Source organism: Athene cunicularia (genome assembly GCF_003259725.1).
Source record: "Athene cunicularia isolate RWA chromosome 3 unlocalized genomic scaffold, athCun1 chr3_part1, whole genome shotgun sequence".
NCBI lineage: Eukaryota > Metazoa > Chordata > Aves > Strigiformes > Strigidae > Athene > Athene cunicularia.
This window is the reverse complement of record NW_020799097.1, coordinates 107,586,235-107,605,334: the sequence shown is the minus strand read 5'-3', so window position 1 is coordinate 107,605,334 and position 19,100 is coordinate 107,586,235. Positions and strand designations below refer to the sequence as shown.

The 19,100-nt window shown below is 45.9% G+C and overlaps 1 protein-coding gene across 3 annotated transcripts in view; it reads right to left on the bottom strand.

Annotated features, from left to right (window-relative positions):
• Window positions 1–19,100, bottom strand: part of ALK (ALK receptor tyrosine kinase) — a 242,825-nt gene that overhangs the window by 2,085 nt on the left and 221,640 nt on the right. For all 3 annotated transcript variants that reach the window (XM_026845712.1, XM_026845713.1, XM_026845714.1), the window contains 9 exons: window positions 18,143–18,233; window positions 17,133–17,197; window positions 16,104–16,233; window positions 10,381–10,478; window positions 9,196–9,288; window positions 7,365–7,466; window positions 5,413–5,547; window positions 4,791–4,881; window positions 1,391–3,477 (listed from right to left, as the gene is read on the bottom strand). In XM_026845712.1, the coding sequence (XP_026701513.1) occupies window positions 2,773–3,477; window positions 4,791–4,881; window positions 5,413–5,547; window positions 7,365–7,466; window positions 9,196–9,288; window positions 10,381–10,478; window positions 16,104–16,233; window positions 17,133–17,197; window positions 18,143–18,233 (1,510 nt within the window). In that variant the 3' untranslated portion in view covers window positions 1,391–2,772. The remainder of the gene's footprint in view (window positions 1–1,390; window positions 3,478–4,790; window positions 4,882–5,412; window positions 5,548–7,364; window positions 7,467–9,195; window positions 9,289–10,380; window positions 10,479–16,103; window positions 16,234–17,132; window positions 17,198–18,142; window positions 18,234–19,100) is intronic.

Genomic DNA, 19,100 nt, shown 5'->3' with positions numbered 1-19,100 from the left:
CAAACTAGATTTCTGAATTCCTCTGAATCCCAAGAGTTAAGAGAGCAGATGTAAAAAAAAAACAACCAGCAAAACCAAACACAAAAAAAACCCCACAACAAAACATTTTACACTGGAGACACAGGAAGGAAGCTTACTTTGAAACCAGCCGCTGGTGCTGAACAGTATTTATCTCAATGCACCGTACACAGCAGACCGGAGAGTTTCAGTAGTAATTCACCATTTACCCTGACCAGAATTATCTCCTCACCTACCCCATAGGTAAGACACAATAATGTGTTTAGCTCCTTTATTTTTTACAACTCCCATTCTGTAAGAGTATTTCAGTTGAAATTCTATGATAAAACAACTGCACAGCACAAGCTGCAGGGCAGTCATCACGCTATCACTGTGGCTGGGGAAAGCCTGCCTTTCGCCCTTCACCTCCACAAACTTATAATTATCTCTTGCTGCTGGTGCTTTTAAAGCTTCTTTAGCAACGCTACCTTTAACACCATAACCTGGCAGCTTATCTGCATTTGTGCAGCATCAGAGCTGCTGCCCCAGATCCAAGAATTAATAATTTCAGCTAGTTAAAGATCATGAACTTCGCAACTTTTTGTTCTTGCGTATTCTTTAAGAACACTCATCAGTATACAGGTCAGATTCTGTCCTCAGTAACACCTAAGAGGCAAGGCAGCAAAACCTCAGAGTGTGCTCCTACACAGAGAAGACCAAAACAAAACAGTGAGGAGCTTCAGCCCTTCTGAAAATGAGAAAGCTGGAATATTTAAATGAAAAATGGCTATTATACATGAATAATATACTAGTGTAAGAAATTGTTCTGATAGTGCTTACCTCCTGAATTAATCAGCTTTCCTGAGACTCTGGAAAACTATCCCATTGAGGTTACTGATCTAGAGACCAGTGTGACATAACACAGCCCTAAGCTGGGCAGAACCCCTCCCAGTGGCTATTTCAGGACAAGAGCTTCGAGCCTAATAACCCTGGAGATCACAAATACTCTTCGAGTTCAGGCTGAAGAAGCCTACGTGCAGCAGCAGAACACCGAAGCGTGACCCTCGCTGGCCCCGCGATGGATCCCAGCAGACGAACACAAAATTCGGAGCAGCCCCTGACTCACACTTCTCAACACGAGAGCACAGCCCTGTTAACCAACCACCACACACAACTGTGGCATTCATCTAAAAAAGAGGTTTAGTCCTGTGTATCAGAGATGTCGGAAAGGCAGGTTAGGAGAGCACACTACCTCTCCCCTCGTTTGTTTTTGTTTTTTTTCCAAGGGTGGTGGTCCAAACCAAACCCTCCAGTTTCAATCTGCACATCTCAAAGGTCAGGAATATGTATATGCAGATTCCAGTTTGTTCCCTTATGACGGTGGGAAGCTTACCTCAGTGTTTGGATCCAGGGTCACATTCAGGGTCACATCACTGAAATGAAGAGTCTTGGACTGAAGGACGCCTCCACATTCCTTTGCTGATGCTCCAGTATGCCCATTTCCATGGAGATAGGCACTGCCTTCTTAGCTAGCGTTCATGCTAAAACACCTCCTTGCAACCCTAAGTTGAAGTTACTAATGTACATCTTTACACATGAATTATTTCCTACATCTATGTTTTGACAATACACTTAACTGGAATACTTTTCATGCACAAGGTGTACAAAATGAGTCAATGCGGTGTTTTGTCTTTAAACCACTATCGTACATGTATTTTGTTAAAGGAACAAGGGCTCTAAACCCTTCAAACAGAGACAGTATCTGGCATCCGGATTGTGGCATAATGTCGTCTTCCGCCTTTATGTTGTTGTTTGTATGGGGCATGTCAAAGGCTATAGTAAACCTCTGAGGTGTGCAGGTGGCTGTCCATTTTCAGGGCATGGGGAAAAGTTCTCTCACAACCATGGTCCTTTGAAACTTCACCTTGCTTCCACTCCACAGGCACAAGTTCCTGATGAAGGACAATCCTACTTTTGTAGGACACAAGGAATTTTAAAGGGCTTTACTCAGTTTTAGTGCTTAAGCACGGGAAAAAGAAACTAAAACAAACCCCCAGCCAAACAGCCCCACCCCTACCCACCCCCTGGAATGCCTCATAGCATCTACACCCATCCTCTGTGCTTCCTCTCCTCCCACTTTCAAGCGATGCAGTATGACCAGTGTCTTTCTATTGCCCTGCCAACACACTCACAAATGCTGTGCATTCAAGGACTTTCGAAGACAGGACTGTAGCTGGAACACAACTTGGGAATGATGCCATCACGTCCCCATTCTGTGCTGTTGTATCCTTTTTTTCGTTTGGCTAGAGGATGTTCTCCCCAAACCCACTACAATCTCTGCCAGCTGCAGGAGATCTCTAGGTGTTCCACAGCAACCACAAGTTTGGCACAGAAAACCCCAGACATGAAACACTCAAGGCAGTGAGCCGCGGCTTGACACTTAAGCAGAGAACGCACAACTGAGAAAAGCTCACAGGAAGGGCATGACAACAACCATGCGTATGAGTTGATGCAACAGCAGCTGGGCCTTGCAGTTAACATCTGTTTCCTGTATCCTCCCTCCCCCTTGTTTCTTTTACTGTTTCGGGGGCTCCGGTGATTTGAAGCCGCTCGGGTTAGTTGAAGTTACAGCTTCGAGGGTGGCACTTTTGGAGCAAGTTGGCACAAAATGGAAGGTAATGCTGTCAGATCCCTTGCTCATGGTGTATTGGGTAACAGGACATCTCTTCAAGGCTCAGGGGCCACAGGGGGAAAAGTCAAGAGGGTCGAGGGCTCTCACGGCCCCTGCTGGGTTATGTGGCTCTTGCTTCTAAGGACAGGGTCCTCGTAACTGCTCGCACAAGGTGGCGTGGAGGCTTCCAAGGGTAAGCCCTGCTGTTGGTATCCATAGTTGACATTCCCACAGGGGAAGTGGCGGAGCCTAAAGAGAGGCACTTCTTTAACACTTGCTGTTAGGGAAGATGGCTCTAATAGCAGGGAAGAGCCTGGCAGCCTGCCAGTCACAATGTTGGGCCCCACAGTACAGTTTCCTTCCTGTCCCACATTCTCCCTCTCGGGCACCTCCTTCTCCAGCAGAGAGCTGCTTTTGCTGGCCTGCTTCTCTGCAAACCAGGAACCGTAGGTTGGATTCCAGAGGTTGGTGGGCTTGTTTCTGGAGCCCCGGCTTTTGTGCAGCTCAGAAGGGGGATTGGACTGGGCATAGGCCATGTTGATGTGTCCCCCCGCCGAGGCTGACTGCACCTTCCCTGGCACTGGTGGTTCCAAGGCTCCCACTTTCCCTAGAGGCTTTCCAGCAGTGGTGGCTGACTGCAGGGGTGGTGGAGATGGCAGAGTTTGTTTGTCATCCTTTCTGTCTTGGTGTGTGGAGACCAAGAGAGGAGGAATTCCTTCTGGATCGTCAGGGCGCATCGCTACCTTCTCCTCCTCCTCAGCTGATGGGCCATATTCTACTGGCAAAGCAGTGTTGATGACATCTGGATCCTGCCGGAGAGAACAATAAAAATTTCTCAAAGTCTGCTACCATCACGCATACTCAGACTTCATTAAAAACCCAACACATCCGATGGCTGTCATGCCATGATCGCAGAGCATCATCCCCACTACCCAGAGCCCACATTCCATGTATAGAGGATGCTGACAAAATGCAGTTAGCTGTGAGATGCAACCTTAAAATCGAACTCTTCACAAAAAAGCAACCCTAAAACTCACCACAGAACAGCAAAGGCACAAAACCAATGAAAAACATTTTTTATGTCCAGCCAAATTTCCTGTGGGAATGTTGTTTTGAAATCTATATCATCTCGAAGTTCATAACATTCTCAGATAATATTGAGAAAGTTTCAGCCATGAAAGTATTGCCTCTACACGATGAGGGAGGAATGGGAATGCAGACAGAAGGCAATACTGGCAGACCCCTTGAAGCCCAAATCTGTAGGGACTGCAGTTCTGAGCTATTTAAGCAATTTTGAAAATTAAACTGAAAGAAAATGTGGTGATCTGGGCAACCTTTAATTATTGCTAGATGCCATGGCAAGCTGTAGATAGCAGAAAACAATGCCTCCCAGTCCCAGGGTCCAAACAGACATGAAAAACAGACCAAGCCTCCCAACCAGCAAGGGAAAGCAGGACTGAGGCAAATAACTGTGAGGCCACACAAGAAGCCTGCACTGATGCAGGCTGCAAACCATTTTCCAAAATACTCCACTCCTCATAAGCTATAAAAGGTGGTAAAAAATAAATCAGATTTCAGCCTGGAAAGCCAGCCACACCCTTTCCCCATTGCCTTGCCTTGGGATCCCCACGCCTTTAGCATGGCTGTCTCCGCCTGCCTTCTCCAGCGTGGTCAGGTTCAGAAAATTGATGACAGCTGCAGAAGGCACCTGCAAAGGGTTCTCTGGGCCAGGACCTCTTCTGCTCAGCGCTGCCCATGTCTTAAGGGTTAACCCTGGCACGGAGTGGCTGACCTGAAGCACGTGAAGTGCGTACGAGTGCTGCCCTGTCTTAGCTCTTCCTCTTGTTGGAATCTGTGCCTTTATAAGCAGCAGCAGAGCTACAGATCTGCTACTTGTAAAGCTGTGTAAGCCTGTGCCTCTCAGCAGTGAAAGACAAGAAGGATCAGCCACCTGATGAGGTCAATATCCCAGTCACCAGTCCTGGGCCAACATCAGCCTCCCTGGACTGCTGACTGCAGTAATGCAGTGCTGCCTCCTCATCTCGTGTTCTGGCTTGCCTAGACTGCTCCTCAAGAACAGCCCTCTCCATCCATCTCATTCAAAACAAATGAACACAAGTACCTGAGTGCAGTACTCAATCCTCTCCAGGATTATGGCAAAATTTGGCCGGTCTTCAGGCTGGTGCTGCCAACACTGGGTCATAATGCGATAGCTGAAAGAGCAGAACAGGAGATGCTCATAAATGACAGGTCCTGTTGGTACATAACAGCTGGTCACTGCAGCTTAGAAACCATAAGCACACATCACCACTCTGAATTCTAATAAATAAGAGTGGTCTGACTTCCCCAGAGTTGGACAACTGATGTACTGGTAACCACTGACATGTGGCCATCAGCGGGGTGAAATCCACAGCACATCAGAGAAATAACTCACCCACCCAAAATCCCTTGGACAATTCACTAAAGGCAGGCAGGAAGCCTGGTTTTCCCTAGAAATATTCCCACAGAAATATTGCACCAGCTCTGACCAAACAAGCGGTGGCTAGTACTTCTCAAAGGGGCCTTGAATTATTCTCCAAAACAGACAGAAAAATTCCATAGTAGACAAGTCACTGGCACTCAAGTCCAATAAGGCAGATCAGCTACGATAACATCAATCTTAGAAGTCATTAATTTTTGACTAGAGAACAGCATTTGAAACAGAAACTTATTTGCATGAATATATCAAAGTTAAAATCTCATACACAGGGCCAGGGCAGTTTTTAGGTGGATCCATCCTTCCTCCATTGGTGACAAACTCCAGAACCTCCTGGTTACTTTTGCTAGGGTAGGGCATGTATCCCAAAGAGAATATCTCCCACAGCAATACGCCAAAGGACCTGAATACAGAAGTGAAGGAAAAGAAAGTGAAGGATACAGGAATGGCCATCACTGAGGGGAGTGCCCTTGGGTGCAGCACTGTCAGCATTGCTCTTTGCAGTCTGTGCTCCGGCAGCTTGTGGAAATCACCTCCGCAGGATTCAAACATAAATAAGCTGCACAGTTGTAATGGAGGACTTGGAATCTAATGAACACTAGTAGTTGACTGTTAAGCGAGTGAAGCTTATGATTTAGGTAGGTACATACGGTTGCTTTGCCCTTGTACTCAGCACTGTTCAACTAGACATAACAAATGTGAATGCTTTCCTGAGATCAGCCACTGCTGGAGACAGGACTGAGTGGAGCAGTGGCCTGATCACTTATGACAAACTTTTCCTCTTGAATAAGCTATCCGGTGTGAAATAACATGCCAGCAATTCCCCACTGATGCTCTGAGCCTCGCAGCCCCCATCTGTAGCTCAGAGTACAATAAAACATTGCCTAGCTAACACCACAGCTGTGGGCCTGTGTGCTGTGGCCTGCAAAGCCTTGGGGACAACGGCTGGGACAGGGCCCCCTCCAAAGCATTCATCTGGTCAGCTGCATAAGGAAATCGCAGTCTTACTGACTGTGATGGTTTGACTCTGGCTAAATGCCAGGTATCCACCAAGTCGCTCTATCACTTCCCCCCCCTCCTTTTCCCCTTGTTTTCTCAATAGGGTAAAGAGGGGAAAGAAGATAAACTAACCCTTGTGGGTGAAACAAAAGCAGTTTTAATATAAGCAAGGCAAAGCAAAAGTCCGCGCGCGGAAGCAAAAGCAAACAGATTTAGTCTCTACTTCCCATGGAGAGGTGATGTCGGGCCTTCTCAGGAAGCAGGGCTCCAATACGCGTAGAGGTTGCCTCGGATGACCAAGGGTGACCCCACCCCCTTCCTTCTTTCTCCCAGCTTTATACTGAGCAAACGTCATATGGTATGGAATATCCCTTTGGTCGGTTTGGGTCAGCTGTCCTGGCTGTGTCCCCTCCCAAGATCTTGCCCACCCCGTCCCACTGGGGAAAATGTCAGAAAGAGCCTTGGTGCTGTGTGAGCACTGATCAGCAGTAGCCACAACACCAGGGTGCTATCAACACCCTGCCGGCTCCCAGCATAAACCACAGCACCATGAGGGCTGCTGTAGGGGAAAACCAATTCCAGTTCAGCCAGACCCAGTACACTGATTAAAAATGTAAAGAGCTATGTGCAGCAATGGGAAGCTCTTCCGCTTGGTGCTGAGACCGGCAGCAGCTCAGCTGTACGAGAGAGTGTACCTCCACCCCCCTGCTGGGGCTCACTCAGGATCTGTGTCCTGACCACCTGCCCCTTCCCCTCCACATGCCCTGAGCTCTTGCCTCCTGCTCACCAGTTTCCCTCCCCCTCCTCTGGCCACCAGCAACTCAAGAGCTCACAGTGCTGCTGCAGGCCAGGAGAAAGATGAAAGCCACACTATGTGATGCCCTTCTTCCTCACTGGCAGGATGGATCCCACCTGCAGTCTCCCGTGCTGCTTTCCTCAGTGTGGAACTCATACCTTCCTCCCCATAGCAACAAAGCAGCGCCTGCATCTGCCTCAACTTCCCTTCCCTGCCTGCTCACCTCCCCAGTAGCACCTGCCTTTGCACAGATCTGATCTTTCTGTTCCCTTGTCTCCTCCAAGATTACTGACTCTGAAAGACCCAGCTTATCTTTTCAGTAAAGGAGAAATGAACAAGAACAGGTATTTTTTCACAAAGTAGTCACACTTGACAAAAAGCGTTACAACACAGACAGACTGGACAGAGAGGGAAAGGAAGCTCACCATGTGTCTGTTTTTGATGTAAATATCCCCTCCATGAAAGCTTCAGGAGGCATCCATTTGACAGGCAACATTGCACACCCACCCTTCCGGTAGTAGCTGGCTCTGTGAAGAACAAACGAAAAGACTCAGCCAAGAATTCAGAAAATGACATTAATTTGGGATTTTTTATAATTACAAGTATTAAAATTATGAGCCAGAGGAGAGACTAATTTAGGTGAAACAGCATGGCAGAGAAGATGCTGAAGAGCTCCATTCCTTCACGCAAAACCAGTGGAAATGGGCAGACCATGGCAGAACTGCTCCAATCTCCCTCACTTTAGGCCCAGTCTGGTGAAGTTATCCCTATCTGTGAGCATATTCTTAGTGAATTAGTCACACGATACACTGCATCTGGAAGAGCCATCCTCCTGCACTTTTCAGCCACAGCAAGATCTCTACCTCACCTCACATGTGGTCATCTTGATCACAACAAAAATAAACAAAGCCTGTCACACATGTATCCAGTCTAAAGCACTGCAAGTGAAATCCAAAACCCTTTGTAAGAGCTTGATAAGGAGGATGCTTGGCCATTAGAGCTGGGGTAGTAGTACAAAAACCACCTCCGGTGCTCCCAAGACAGGAATTACATCAGTCCTTTAGTGTCATCGTCATTTAAAATAAAACGTACAAGCCTCAAATCCTGCTGACAGCTCCAGGAGGCTGCTCGTTCAAGCTGGTATCACTGTTCCTAACTACACAGCCCGAGCCTACAAAGGATATTCCTGGACACAGAAACATGTGCTGACTTCAAAGGCACCTTTGAAAGCTCAGCACCAAAGCGTTCGTCTTGGCAGCCGGTTGTGCTGACTGTGTGAGTGTGACAGATGCTACTTTGTCCCAGCAGAGTCCCACCTGACAGCAGGGCAGTGTGGAGGCTCTTTGTGAAGGGAGATAAGAGGAGGGGGGGGAAAAAAAAAAAAAAAAAAAAAAAGCACCTCTGATACACTTGCATTTTTGAAGCTAGACTCTGTTTGCATCACCTCAGGCTGTGATACTGTCAGATCTCGAGCTAAGCAGCGCCAGGCCTGGCTTAGTAATTGCACAGGAGAATCCCTGAGCAGGAAAAACAGAAGGTGAGGCACTGGAATAAACAGTGCGGGTGACTGAGTACAAGGTATTCCTTCCTCTGAGTCACAGGCAAATCAATTCCTCAGCACAGCAGGACATGGTGCTGCACTTCTGGAGGTGCTATCTGGAAGATGAGATCTCAAACTGCACCCCTGACTGCTCCCGGTCATTAAAGATTTCCTGGCACTTCTTGCAAGAGCAGAGTAGTTAACCCCGTGTCCTGGCTGAATTCCAGTTTGGGTGATTACATTTTCCTGACCTTCCTCTGCACCCTCCTCCTTTGTCTGCAGTAAATTGAAGAGATTTACTGATGACACCACACCAAAGGGGCAGGGGTAGTATCAAGGAGAGAGATTAAACTCATAATGATTTGGGACCACAAAACAAAAGGGCACATCAATGCCATTCGCTGTGCAGAAAGTAAAGACAAGAAACTGAGGACAGAGTACAATAGGGAAGAAAAATGCCTTCCATGACCATCAGACTTCATTACCCAGAAGAAAGCTGTCAGGAGTGGGAGAAGTCTCCAGAGCACAGTTAAACTACAGGTGAAGGCAAACTCCAAAAAAGCATTAGCTGGGATTCAGCAGCGTGGGATCCTTCCACTCTCGTTTTGCTAGGGTTACATGGAGCAGCACATGAGCCTGCTCTCCTGCACAAATACTGCTCCTCCCTCATTTTAGCGAGCTTCCACTTGCAGATACCCTGGACTTAGCTCTGCTACCTGTATATATCCCGGGCCATTCCAAAGTCTCCAATTTTAGCCACTCTCCCAGGCCCTCGACAGGTAAGGAGGCAGTTCCTGGCAGCAATATCCCTACAAGGAAAGGGAAGAAAAGCAACAGAAAGAAAAGAACCACTTAATCATTCGACCATTTTGCAAGCCAGAAAGAAAACAAAGAATAGTACCTACTTTCCTGAGCTGCAGAGAGCCCATAACAACCAGAAAAGTCAGTGTGCATGGGTAACTAGGGATGTCTCAAATTCCAATCTACCCCAAAGGCAGGAGCAGTTCTGCTCTTCAACATTTCCGCTTTAAATGTCACGTAACATCTTCCAGCTGAAAGGATGGGCCTTCTGTGAGCCTCCCTTCACCCCAGGAGCTATTTTTAAGTCTCTAATGAGTTGCAAGCAGTGGGGCTGATTTCAGCAATGTCCTAGTCCCAACACCAAGCTGTCTGGGGAACGATCCACTGACCTGTTCCTAGCGTGCTTGTTCAAATATTGTCAAACAGGTGTCATACTGGCAGAGACAGGAGGAAAAACAATGTGCAGGTGTTGCTCTAAAGACTGAAGGTATGGGCCTGAATCTGTGTATGCAGGTAAAGCTCCAGCTCTGCTGGGCTGAAGTAAACCTGTAGATCTGAATAACATGGTGGCATACCTGGTGGGTAACTCTTTCGGAAGAGCGAGCTACAATCTCACTCTGCTCATCTCTGCTTAATGGGCAGAATTTTAGACACCTGCCAACACCCTGTCCTGCAGGAGCAGACTGATGGAAGTCATGAGGTGTGGCACTTATGGCCGTACTTGTACAGCCGTTCTTTGAGAGGCGGAAGAAAAGAGTTCCAGAAAGAGCAGAAAGGCACAAAGCAAAATTCTTGATGGAGAGAGCTTTGAAGATTTCTGCAATGAGATTGTGTTTCCAATTGCAGAATAGCCAAACAGGCTGCACAAGTGCAGGCACTGAGGCAGAGCTCAGAGTCTTTCAGAAAACTACAGACCTCTGCAATCTGATTTATAGCACCTTTCCTGTTAATTGCTTCTGTTATTTTGATTTTATCTACCTTGTTTAAAGGTATCCAGCCACTAGAGTGCAGCAGGACATAAACATGCCAAGCAGGGCATTACAAAGTCCATGCTGGTCTACACAAGCCATGCCCATGCTGACACAGATGTGTTCACCCACCTGTGGATGAAGTGGTTCTCCTCCAGGTACTGACACCCACAAGCAATGTCACGAGCAACGTGGAGCAAGTCCAGCATGGAAAGGGAGGAGGGCTGATTCTACCAAAAGACAAGGGACAAACGTGGGTTAAAAGCAAGAACATGGCATGATTCATCACTGCTACAGTGCTGGGAACTCTCCAAGAAGCAATGTAGCTCAGATGTTAATACACAAAGGGATTACAAAAATGCGCAAGAGAACATTCATATCCATGAACTATGCAAAGGATGTGCAGGCACAATGTCATACAAATCCCAGGGACAGAATCAGAACAGCTGGATCTGACTTTCCAGCTCCGCTGGGATGCCTCTGTATAAATTTCCCCCAGTTCTCATGGGAGATGCTTCTGAATTTTCAGTGTGATTTTTAAGGAGATCTGTAGCCTGAACTAGTTCTCACTCAGTTTCTTTCTATTATTGCTAGCTCCTCTCTAAAGTCACCTTGAACAATGAGAATGACATTTTGTATAATGGTGTGAGTCACATTTGCTCTTTCCCTCCTCCACATCTGTGTAGGTTTTTATCTTGCCCCTCAGAGCACTGGCACAGGTTTGCGTAGCCAACGGCTATGGAAGACTAAGGCTGCCAACTCCCTGCTCCTGCCCCTCTGATGAAGTCCACAGCCCTTGCCAGCAGGAGCCAGACGCTTTAGTGAAAAAGGCAGGCTTAGCACCGGCTTGCGTTTGTCGGCCTCTGAAGCCAAACCATCAGCTTCTGCACTGAGGTGTGAATCAGTGATCCCTGCTGCCAGTCCTGTGGGGGAGGAGGAAATCGCTGCTGCCAGAGGGGCCATGACGAACAACTGGGTGGCAATGACTGCTTATTCCACAGCAGCTGTTTGCAAGCTAAGTCTCTATCTGTGGCCTTGGTTATTGGACCAAACAAGCCTACCCCAGCCCCTGGGTCTCCCTTATGTCAACCACCATTCTGCTCAGCGCCCAAAAGGCACATCTTCCCAGGGGGCTCCCCCACTGATGAACAAACCAGCACGGGTTCTCCAGTGACAGGGACTGCTGGCTCTGCCAGCCCATCTGCTGCAATCAAACATATCTCCAGACAGATGCGATGCTGTGCTGGCCATCCCACCTGATCTAAACCACTGCTAACGGGCACTGGAAATAAGTCCAGGCTCTGAAGCAGGCAGCAGTCAGTAGTTAAACAGTGCACAATGGCTGGTAAAACCTAAAAAAGTCTTAATGTCTTCTAAAAAGATTAGAAAAAAAACGGCCTCAATACTTGACTAATGGAATAATTGAAAAATGCTGCATCTCTGTGTGAACAAAGCCTGTTTTTTTCAGTGTAGTACGATAAAATCATTTATGACTATGTATCACCTGCCTATATTTTATTATTTACACAGTATAGTTCATTGCATATATATACTTAACTGATTCTTTAAAACACCAGACTACATCTCCCCTAAACACTTATTTTTGTAGAGTAACCATTTCCTGAAAACATAAAGCCTCTTCCCCCTGCTTTTGTTGGGAGGGGGGAATAATGTTTTTTACCTCTGTGAGTTAAAGTCACTCATAAGCTACACAAGATGGCTACAGTAAGAACTTTTTTCCTTTCAGAGCATAACCAAAGAGAAATTAGTATCTTGATCTACCCATTCCCTCCTCTTCTGAGCAAGGGTCAGAAACCTTAAATGAAAACTGAGTAAAAAGCCCAATTCTTTAGTGTGCAATCGATTCCAGATCTCAACTAGACTGCAAGGCAGTCAGTAGGCTGAAGCCATAAACTGATTTGAACAGCATAGCTTTTTTCTCTTTTTCTGTTTTGTTTTTTTTTTTTTTTTTTCTTTCCTTCCTCTCCTTGGATGAATCCCACCTTTTCTTTGGCTAAACACAGTCCTAAAACAGATGTGACTGCCCAGCCAAGGACAATTTAGCCATGTAATTTGTTTGAAAAATGGAGGTTTGGGATTCATTTTGCAAGGGGAGCAGCCTTGAGACACCAAAGGATTCACTTTACAGCTTTTGCTCCCCAGATGAATGGACAATGCCAGCTGCAATGCACCGCTGCTCAGAGCAGCAGGCAGGCGGGAAGCACCAGTGTGACACCTCCCCAGGTGAGGCTGAACCTTGCTAAAGGTGAATGAAATTCTGTGTATTGTTCAGTGTAATCACTGCTCTGTGCAACAGGCTGCACAACACAAAGGAGGGGAATCATTTATCCGTATACGATTTATCTTCCAGAGCTGTTCTTTGATTGCTGTGCTCTGTGAGAGTAAGATCAGCACTGAACTTCCCAGAACGGACAATTCTGCAATGCTCATAATGAGCGAAAGCTCCAATTCCAGGTGTCTCTGAATCTACCAGATTGCCTGTCTCCAGATGAGGGGGAAGGGGTAATCCTGTAAGAGATGTGAAATGTTATTAGAAATGGAACACAAACTGTTTGGGGCTGTAAATCCTGGACCCATGGAGAAGTATGAATCTGAAGCTTATGGAGTAGACCTGGCTGGCATAAACCAACAATATTGCACAAGAGTCACTGGTATTGTATCAGCAATGTTGGATGAACATTTGGCTTACACATATGACCATTCTTGCTTAGAGTTCAAAAAAATCATTATGCTTTGGTGGAACATTGCCTTCATTATTTACATAAAGAACACAGATGAACAACATGCAATAACGTGTGTTGGCAGCATCCTGATCTCCCATTAAGTTGGATCCCATGTCCAGATACCTCCTGTGGTAGCTCTAACTTCCCATTTCATGTCCCTCACAATGTCTTAAGTTCCCTCTTCCCTTTCTTCACCTTCTCCTCCACCATTCCCTCTTCTCCCTTCCACGTTTTCCAGTGGCCGAGTGCACAGCAGCATGCTGTGTGTCTTGTTCCAAGCCACACAGGTTCTTGCTGGCCAGTGGCAAGCCAAACAAGACAACTGCTTTGCTCAGTGGTCGCTCTAGCATGGTGCTTTCTTCTTCCTGAAGCCTTGGAATTAATGCCAAGTTAATGCCTTTCACACCTCTATTAAATTTCACCGAAACTGGCAAATGAATTTGAAGTTACTGGCAGGGGAGTGGGAAGAGCAACTGGGGGATGAACATGCAAACGTCTCCTTTGCAATCAGGCTGAAAACAGAAGTAGGTGGGAAAGACAAAGTAGTAAGGAAATCAGCTGGAAAATACAAAACTAGAAAAAAACAAGGCGAAACAACAACAGTAATTCACACTGCACAGTAAGCAGCACACCTCTGTTACTGAGTCAGTCAGCTAGGTCTTGTGTGTTCAATTAATTCCTGTTGGAAGCAAAGCTCGCCGAAGCCTGTTTACTCTGCAGTGTTCCTTGTCTTTCCTTTCCTTTAATGGGCCTGGAAAGCTGCAAGTCCAATCTGGTATGCCTGCCTTCTGCCTGTCTTCCTTGAATGAGCAACAGGAGGAACAAAGCAGCTCAGGGTTCATTAAGAGCAGTGCAAAGATACATCCAGCGGTACTGAGCCATGGGCCTTATGTGCAGAGATACTATCACACCTCAGGTATGTGCAGAAGGTAAATCCACTTCCACAGCTGTATCCCATACTTCACAGAGCACAACACCCCCCACACATCTCACCTCTCATCAGTCAGTCTCCTAGCATTATAGTTTCTGAGCCAGCAGTCAAACATGTGTACTGGGGGCTGATTTCTCAGCACTCATAGCCCCTCAGAAGCTGCCCCAGCAGCCAGACAATGAATCACTTTGTCATTCTTGCCAGACAGCCACCACACAGGATGGTAGCAGAAGCAGGGTAAGGCAAGGGGAAGGAAGGTGTTAGAATTGGAGCAAAAACCTGTGCATCTGTGTCTGCACGCAGTCAGGCTCTCCACGTTCACCCTACTGTTAAAGAGGGACTGGAAACTGAATTTCTGAATCAGTTCCAGCTTGCAACTGCCTGTCTGCATTTGAACCTCAGCTTTCCCAAAGTCTGATAGGCACAGGACAGAGCAGAAAACAGCAGCATCAGTCCCAGGTCTGCTTCAGTCCTGAGAGCACATTAAATGCAGGAGTAGGGGAGGATCTTCAGGTGCTGGGAACAGCCCTTGTGTGTATTACTAGTTACGGTCAGTCTCAAACATGTCAGGAAAGACAAGGAAAGGAGAAGAAAGGAAAGAGAGACTGTGGAGGCAAAAAGAGAAATACCAAGGAAGTAACGTATGCAGTGCTTGGAGTGAACCACCACCTTTAGCTTTCACAAGGGTTGCACAGAGTTACCGCTAACAGAAATGGAAGCCCTGTCATGCAAGGAGGAACTCATGACTGGGACAGGGGCAAATGGAAAGAAAGCCCTCAGATCAGAAGGCTCCCATGATTGCATCCTATAAAGATTATGGGCTTTTCATTCACAAAAAGCAACTGGTTCATTTTACTGCAAGTAGGTAAAAATTCCTGCTGTTCAGGACTAATGTTCTTGGTGTTTCCTCACAAGATTCTGATCACTACTAAGTTGGCTTCTTTCTCTAATTTAACAAGCCAAAAAGATGCTTCCCTGGCAAAGTGATGGATGCTCTTGCCTGACACCATCCTGTTTCACCTGCCATTTCACATATCTGGCACAGCCTGTCCTGGTGGTTTTGAACAAAGAACCTACCAGACAGTACACCTTGCCTGTGCCATTTTGCTCTGCATCATGTGAGAGTGGAGCCCACATTGCAAAACAGGAATTTCCCCATTCATCTGCCACCAAGTTCAGCTCATTTGTAGCAGCTAACAAGAGCATCTCTAGGTGCCTCAGAAAAACAACCTCTATTTATAAAGACTGCTTCCTCAATTTCAAACATTTTGACTTCCTGGGTGTTTAGCCTTCTTACCCAGCCAGGAGCCACTTTGTTGCAACCTATCCAAGACTGTGGTGCTCCTGAGCAACACAGACCATTTTATATGTCTGAAAACCAGACTGCAAGGAAAAAGTACAAAGTCAATCTGTTTCCAGATGCCTTGAGGAAGAATCTCATTTATAGCTGCTAAGGCAAATTTGTGTGTCTCTTGTACTGGTAAGATCCAGCATTTTGCCCTGTGTCAAAGAAATGTAGAGACAAAGTATGAAGTTGAGTCCTGGTGCTAAACTTTACCATCTGGGTGACTTTCTGATCCAGGGACTCAGAGCAAACTTCATTCTTCTGAAATAACTGATTCCTCTCTAGAAATCATCGTTTATTTCTCACACATTTCTAACTGACTGTCATTTCTTATTGATGCTGATTTCAGTGGAAAATTCGTTAGAATTCTGGACTAAAGATATTTGCTATTAAGTCAACAGCTCCAGGCTGGATTCTCTCCTTTGTCAAACTTGCACTGACAGATATCCACAGAAATGCACCCGATCAGCAGTTGAACTAACAGATTTATCATTACTAGCTCAATGCTTCCCCCCAACCCGCCCCCAGCTGGTGTGAGGAAGGTAAGAGTAGAGTTTAACTTTTTTTTTAAACTTTTATTTTGTTTTCTTTAGATAGTATCTGCAATGTTGTCTAGCAAAGTCCAGGGATGAGGCAACTCTGCATAACCCTAGCAGCATCTGTTCCCTATACATCTGTGTCCTGCCCCCACAGTGGTCTTCCAGGAACAGAATTTTTCTGACTCTCTAAAATGCTGGGAAATAGGAGTTGCATGGATCAGCTCTTTTATAGTTATGTATTTGCCTTGTGGCAGCAGCTTACTAAATAAAATACATACAATTTTCTCTTTTCTTACCGGTCTAGGCCGTGTCTCTCTCAGGAATGATTTCAGGTCACCTCCAGCCATGAGCTCTAGCAGGATGAAACGGGGCAGTGCCTGCAAGCTCACCCCAATACAGCGCACAATATTCTGGTGGTTGAACTTGCTGTGGAGATACAGAGACTCAATTATGGAGCAACTTTGATCTAAAAAGCACAATTGCAGCAAAGAATCAAAATGTTTTGCTGTGGGGAATGTTTTGTTCGTTTTTTTTCCAGAAAGTAACAAATCTCAAAGATAGGGTAACTGAATAAAGCTAAAGTGCTACCCCTGCACTCTGTGTCTGTCTGCCTAGTGCAGAAACAGAGGTGGGGAAGGAGTGGCTTTTGGCTGCTTCTTCCTCTATTCTGCATCCTTTTTTGGGCTACAGCAAGACTTGTGGGCCATAGGAAGCAGAGACTGTCTGATAACACAGAAAAATCTGCTCCTAATTTCCCTATCCAAGGGGCAGACGCTGGGCTAGGGAAGAGTTGTTCCAAATAATATACTGACATGGGGATCTGCTTATGTGGGGGATATTCCTCAAGGTCTAGTCTCTAATACTTCCTTACTTCTCCAGACTTCAACCTGATGGGAAACTATTTCCATGGATTCTAGGACTCAGTCAGTGACATGTGACATGACAGCAGCATTAATTCAATGCCATCTGTTAGTTTTGACTAGTCAAACTCAGACTCTTAAGGTTTGTTTTTAATTCATGTTCTGATCTCTAAGAGAACTCAAAGGACCCTATTATCAATTCTGAAAACTGAGCCTAAAGATTTTCACTTTGGATAATGAAAACCAGTGTGACCTCCTTGAAAATTTAGCCCATAATCATCTGGTGTGCCTTCATTTGTAAGCAGAAAAGGATGGTAATGCCTATCTTCTTTGTAAAACGCTGACAGCCATGTGTAAAGCTAATGTATATATGTGTTGTGTGGACTTCACCTCTCAAAGCACCTTTTTTTCCAGTGCTGGGCTTTGCAAGCCTGAATAAATGCTGTTCATCGTATTCATACACACCTAATAATGAGAGCTTCCATGAGGAAGTCCAGCTCATCTTGCTCCGAACACACTTCTGGCAGTGTCTGGAAAAGAAAGAACAGGTTAAAACAAGGAGAAGATATTTAAATTTACAGATGTAGAACACCTGGCACAATCAAAAGCACTAACATTGTCTGCAGCAATCCTTGTTTCTCTAAAAGAAATCTCACTCTAATAGCTAGACCATTACTAAACTAGGCTGTGAAGCCTGTTGAAAGGTAAAGGTCAGAACACATGGCCCATTAACGCCCCTGTCATCCTCCTCCCAGCAAAGGAAATAGCCCAGAGTGTACAGGGAACAGTGCTCAATATATGGGACACAGACTCGTATAGAGAAGGAGGAATGAGACCACAGCTCCTGAGCGCTCTGACAGTTCAGTACTCCTACCTCCCAGCAAGACTATGAACTATAACCAGCAGTAGGACTATGCTGCTATGTAACCTCTGGGAGAAAACAAGCTAGCTAGGCTGCTGAAGGCCTGGAGAACCCTAGCAGGGTCTCTCAGGATTTAGCTTCACATCCAGTGCATATCCATCCTGTAAGGGAGTGCTGAGATCCCTGGAAAACCAGCCATCTCCTGCCTGCAGGCTCTCTGGTGTATGTGCCAGCTGCTCTTGGCCCTGTGAAGACTTTTGGCCTCTGACTCAACAGCTTTGGGCAGATTAACGCATCAGGTGTAGCAAGTAGAGGATGGACAGAGGATGGATTTATTTCTCATGCCCGCAGTCTACTGCAAAGTGAAATCTTTGCCCATTTACTACTTATTAGTTACTTTGCCTGTCTACTACTTTTTTAATAGCCTCACAAGCCCATATGCTACAAGCTATACCATCACTATGATAAAGTGTTACAACAAAGCAGCAACCTTTCTAGTCACATCCTGCAGTACTATTGTAATGCTTAACTCATCTTCATTTTCATAATGCATTGGGACTCTTGGGTGAAAGGTGCATGAAACCATCATGATAACTCATACACTGTCACTTACTTTCACAGCCACCTGCAAGGGAGTGGGGTCGCTGGGGATCCCTGCCACCTGACCTTCATATACCTCACCAAAGGCTCCGTGGCCCAAACCCCTGGACAGACCAGAGAAGACAAGAAGGTTTTACTACAGAGAACACACATTATAACACTGTGGTCACAGCTTGCAGAACGGGCTCACAATTTTCATGGTAGCGAAACAGGGAGAAGTGGATGTTGACACTGACGATACCACTCCTCACACTAGGCAGGGGACCAGACCTCGACATGATCCTTCCTGCACCTACAATGTATTTAACTGGTAAGGAATGCAATCCTCAAAAGTGAACAATCCCCAGTGAAATCAAGCTGCTGGCATGGCAGTGTGTAATGGGTAGCACTCTTCTATGACTTTGGTGTCAGTACTCAAGTGGTGGGCACTCCAAAGCAGGTCAGTAAAGCTATCTTGGTGTTCCCACAACCTAAACACGTTAACAGTTCCCATGATGTTTATGCATCACCATTAAAGAAAACATTGAATAAGAAACTAGGAAGCACAATGGTTATCAAAGGACCTGAATTCTAAAACAAATATCTTACCCTGATTTATGTTGTGATTCTGAGTAAGTACCTTAGCCAGTAAATGGTGATGATAGTGCTTTGTAAAGCACTTGGCTCTAGGAATTCATGATAAGAACTGTTTCTGGCACTGATCATAGTATGAAATTTACAGTTTTATTTTGAATAAGGGCACAAGAAAAAGAGAAAGGAATTAAAGTAATCACACAACAGATACTGTCCTATTTCCTTGTGATACAGATTTTGCATATCTATCTATTCAGTCTTCACTTGCTTAACATCAAGACAACTGGTACAACAACAGCTATATCACAGAGGTGGCATGTCATAATGACATAGCAAACTCTGGCAGAGAACGAGGCTGATCCCAGATCCTCAGTCCCTCTTAACCCTGCATAGGCTGC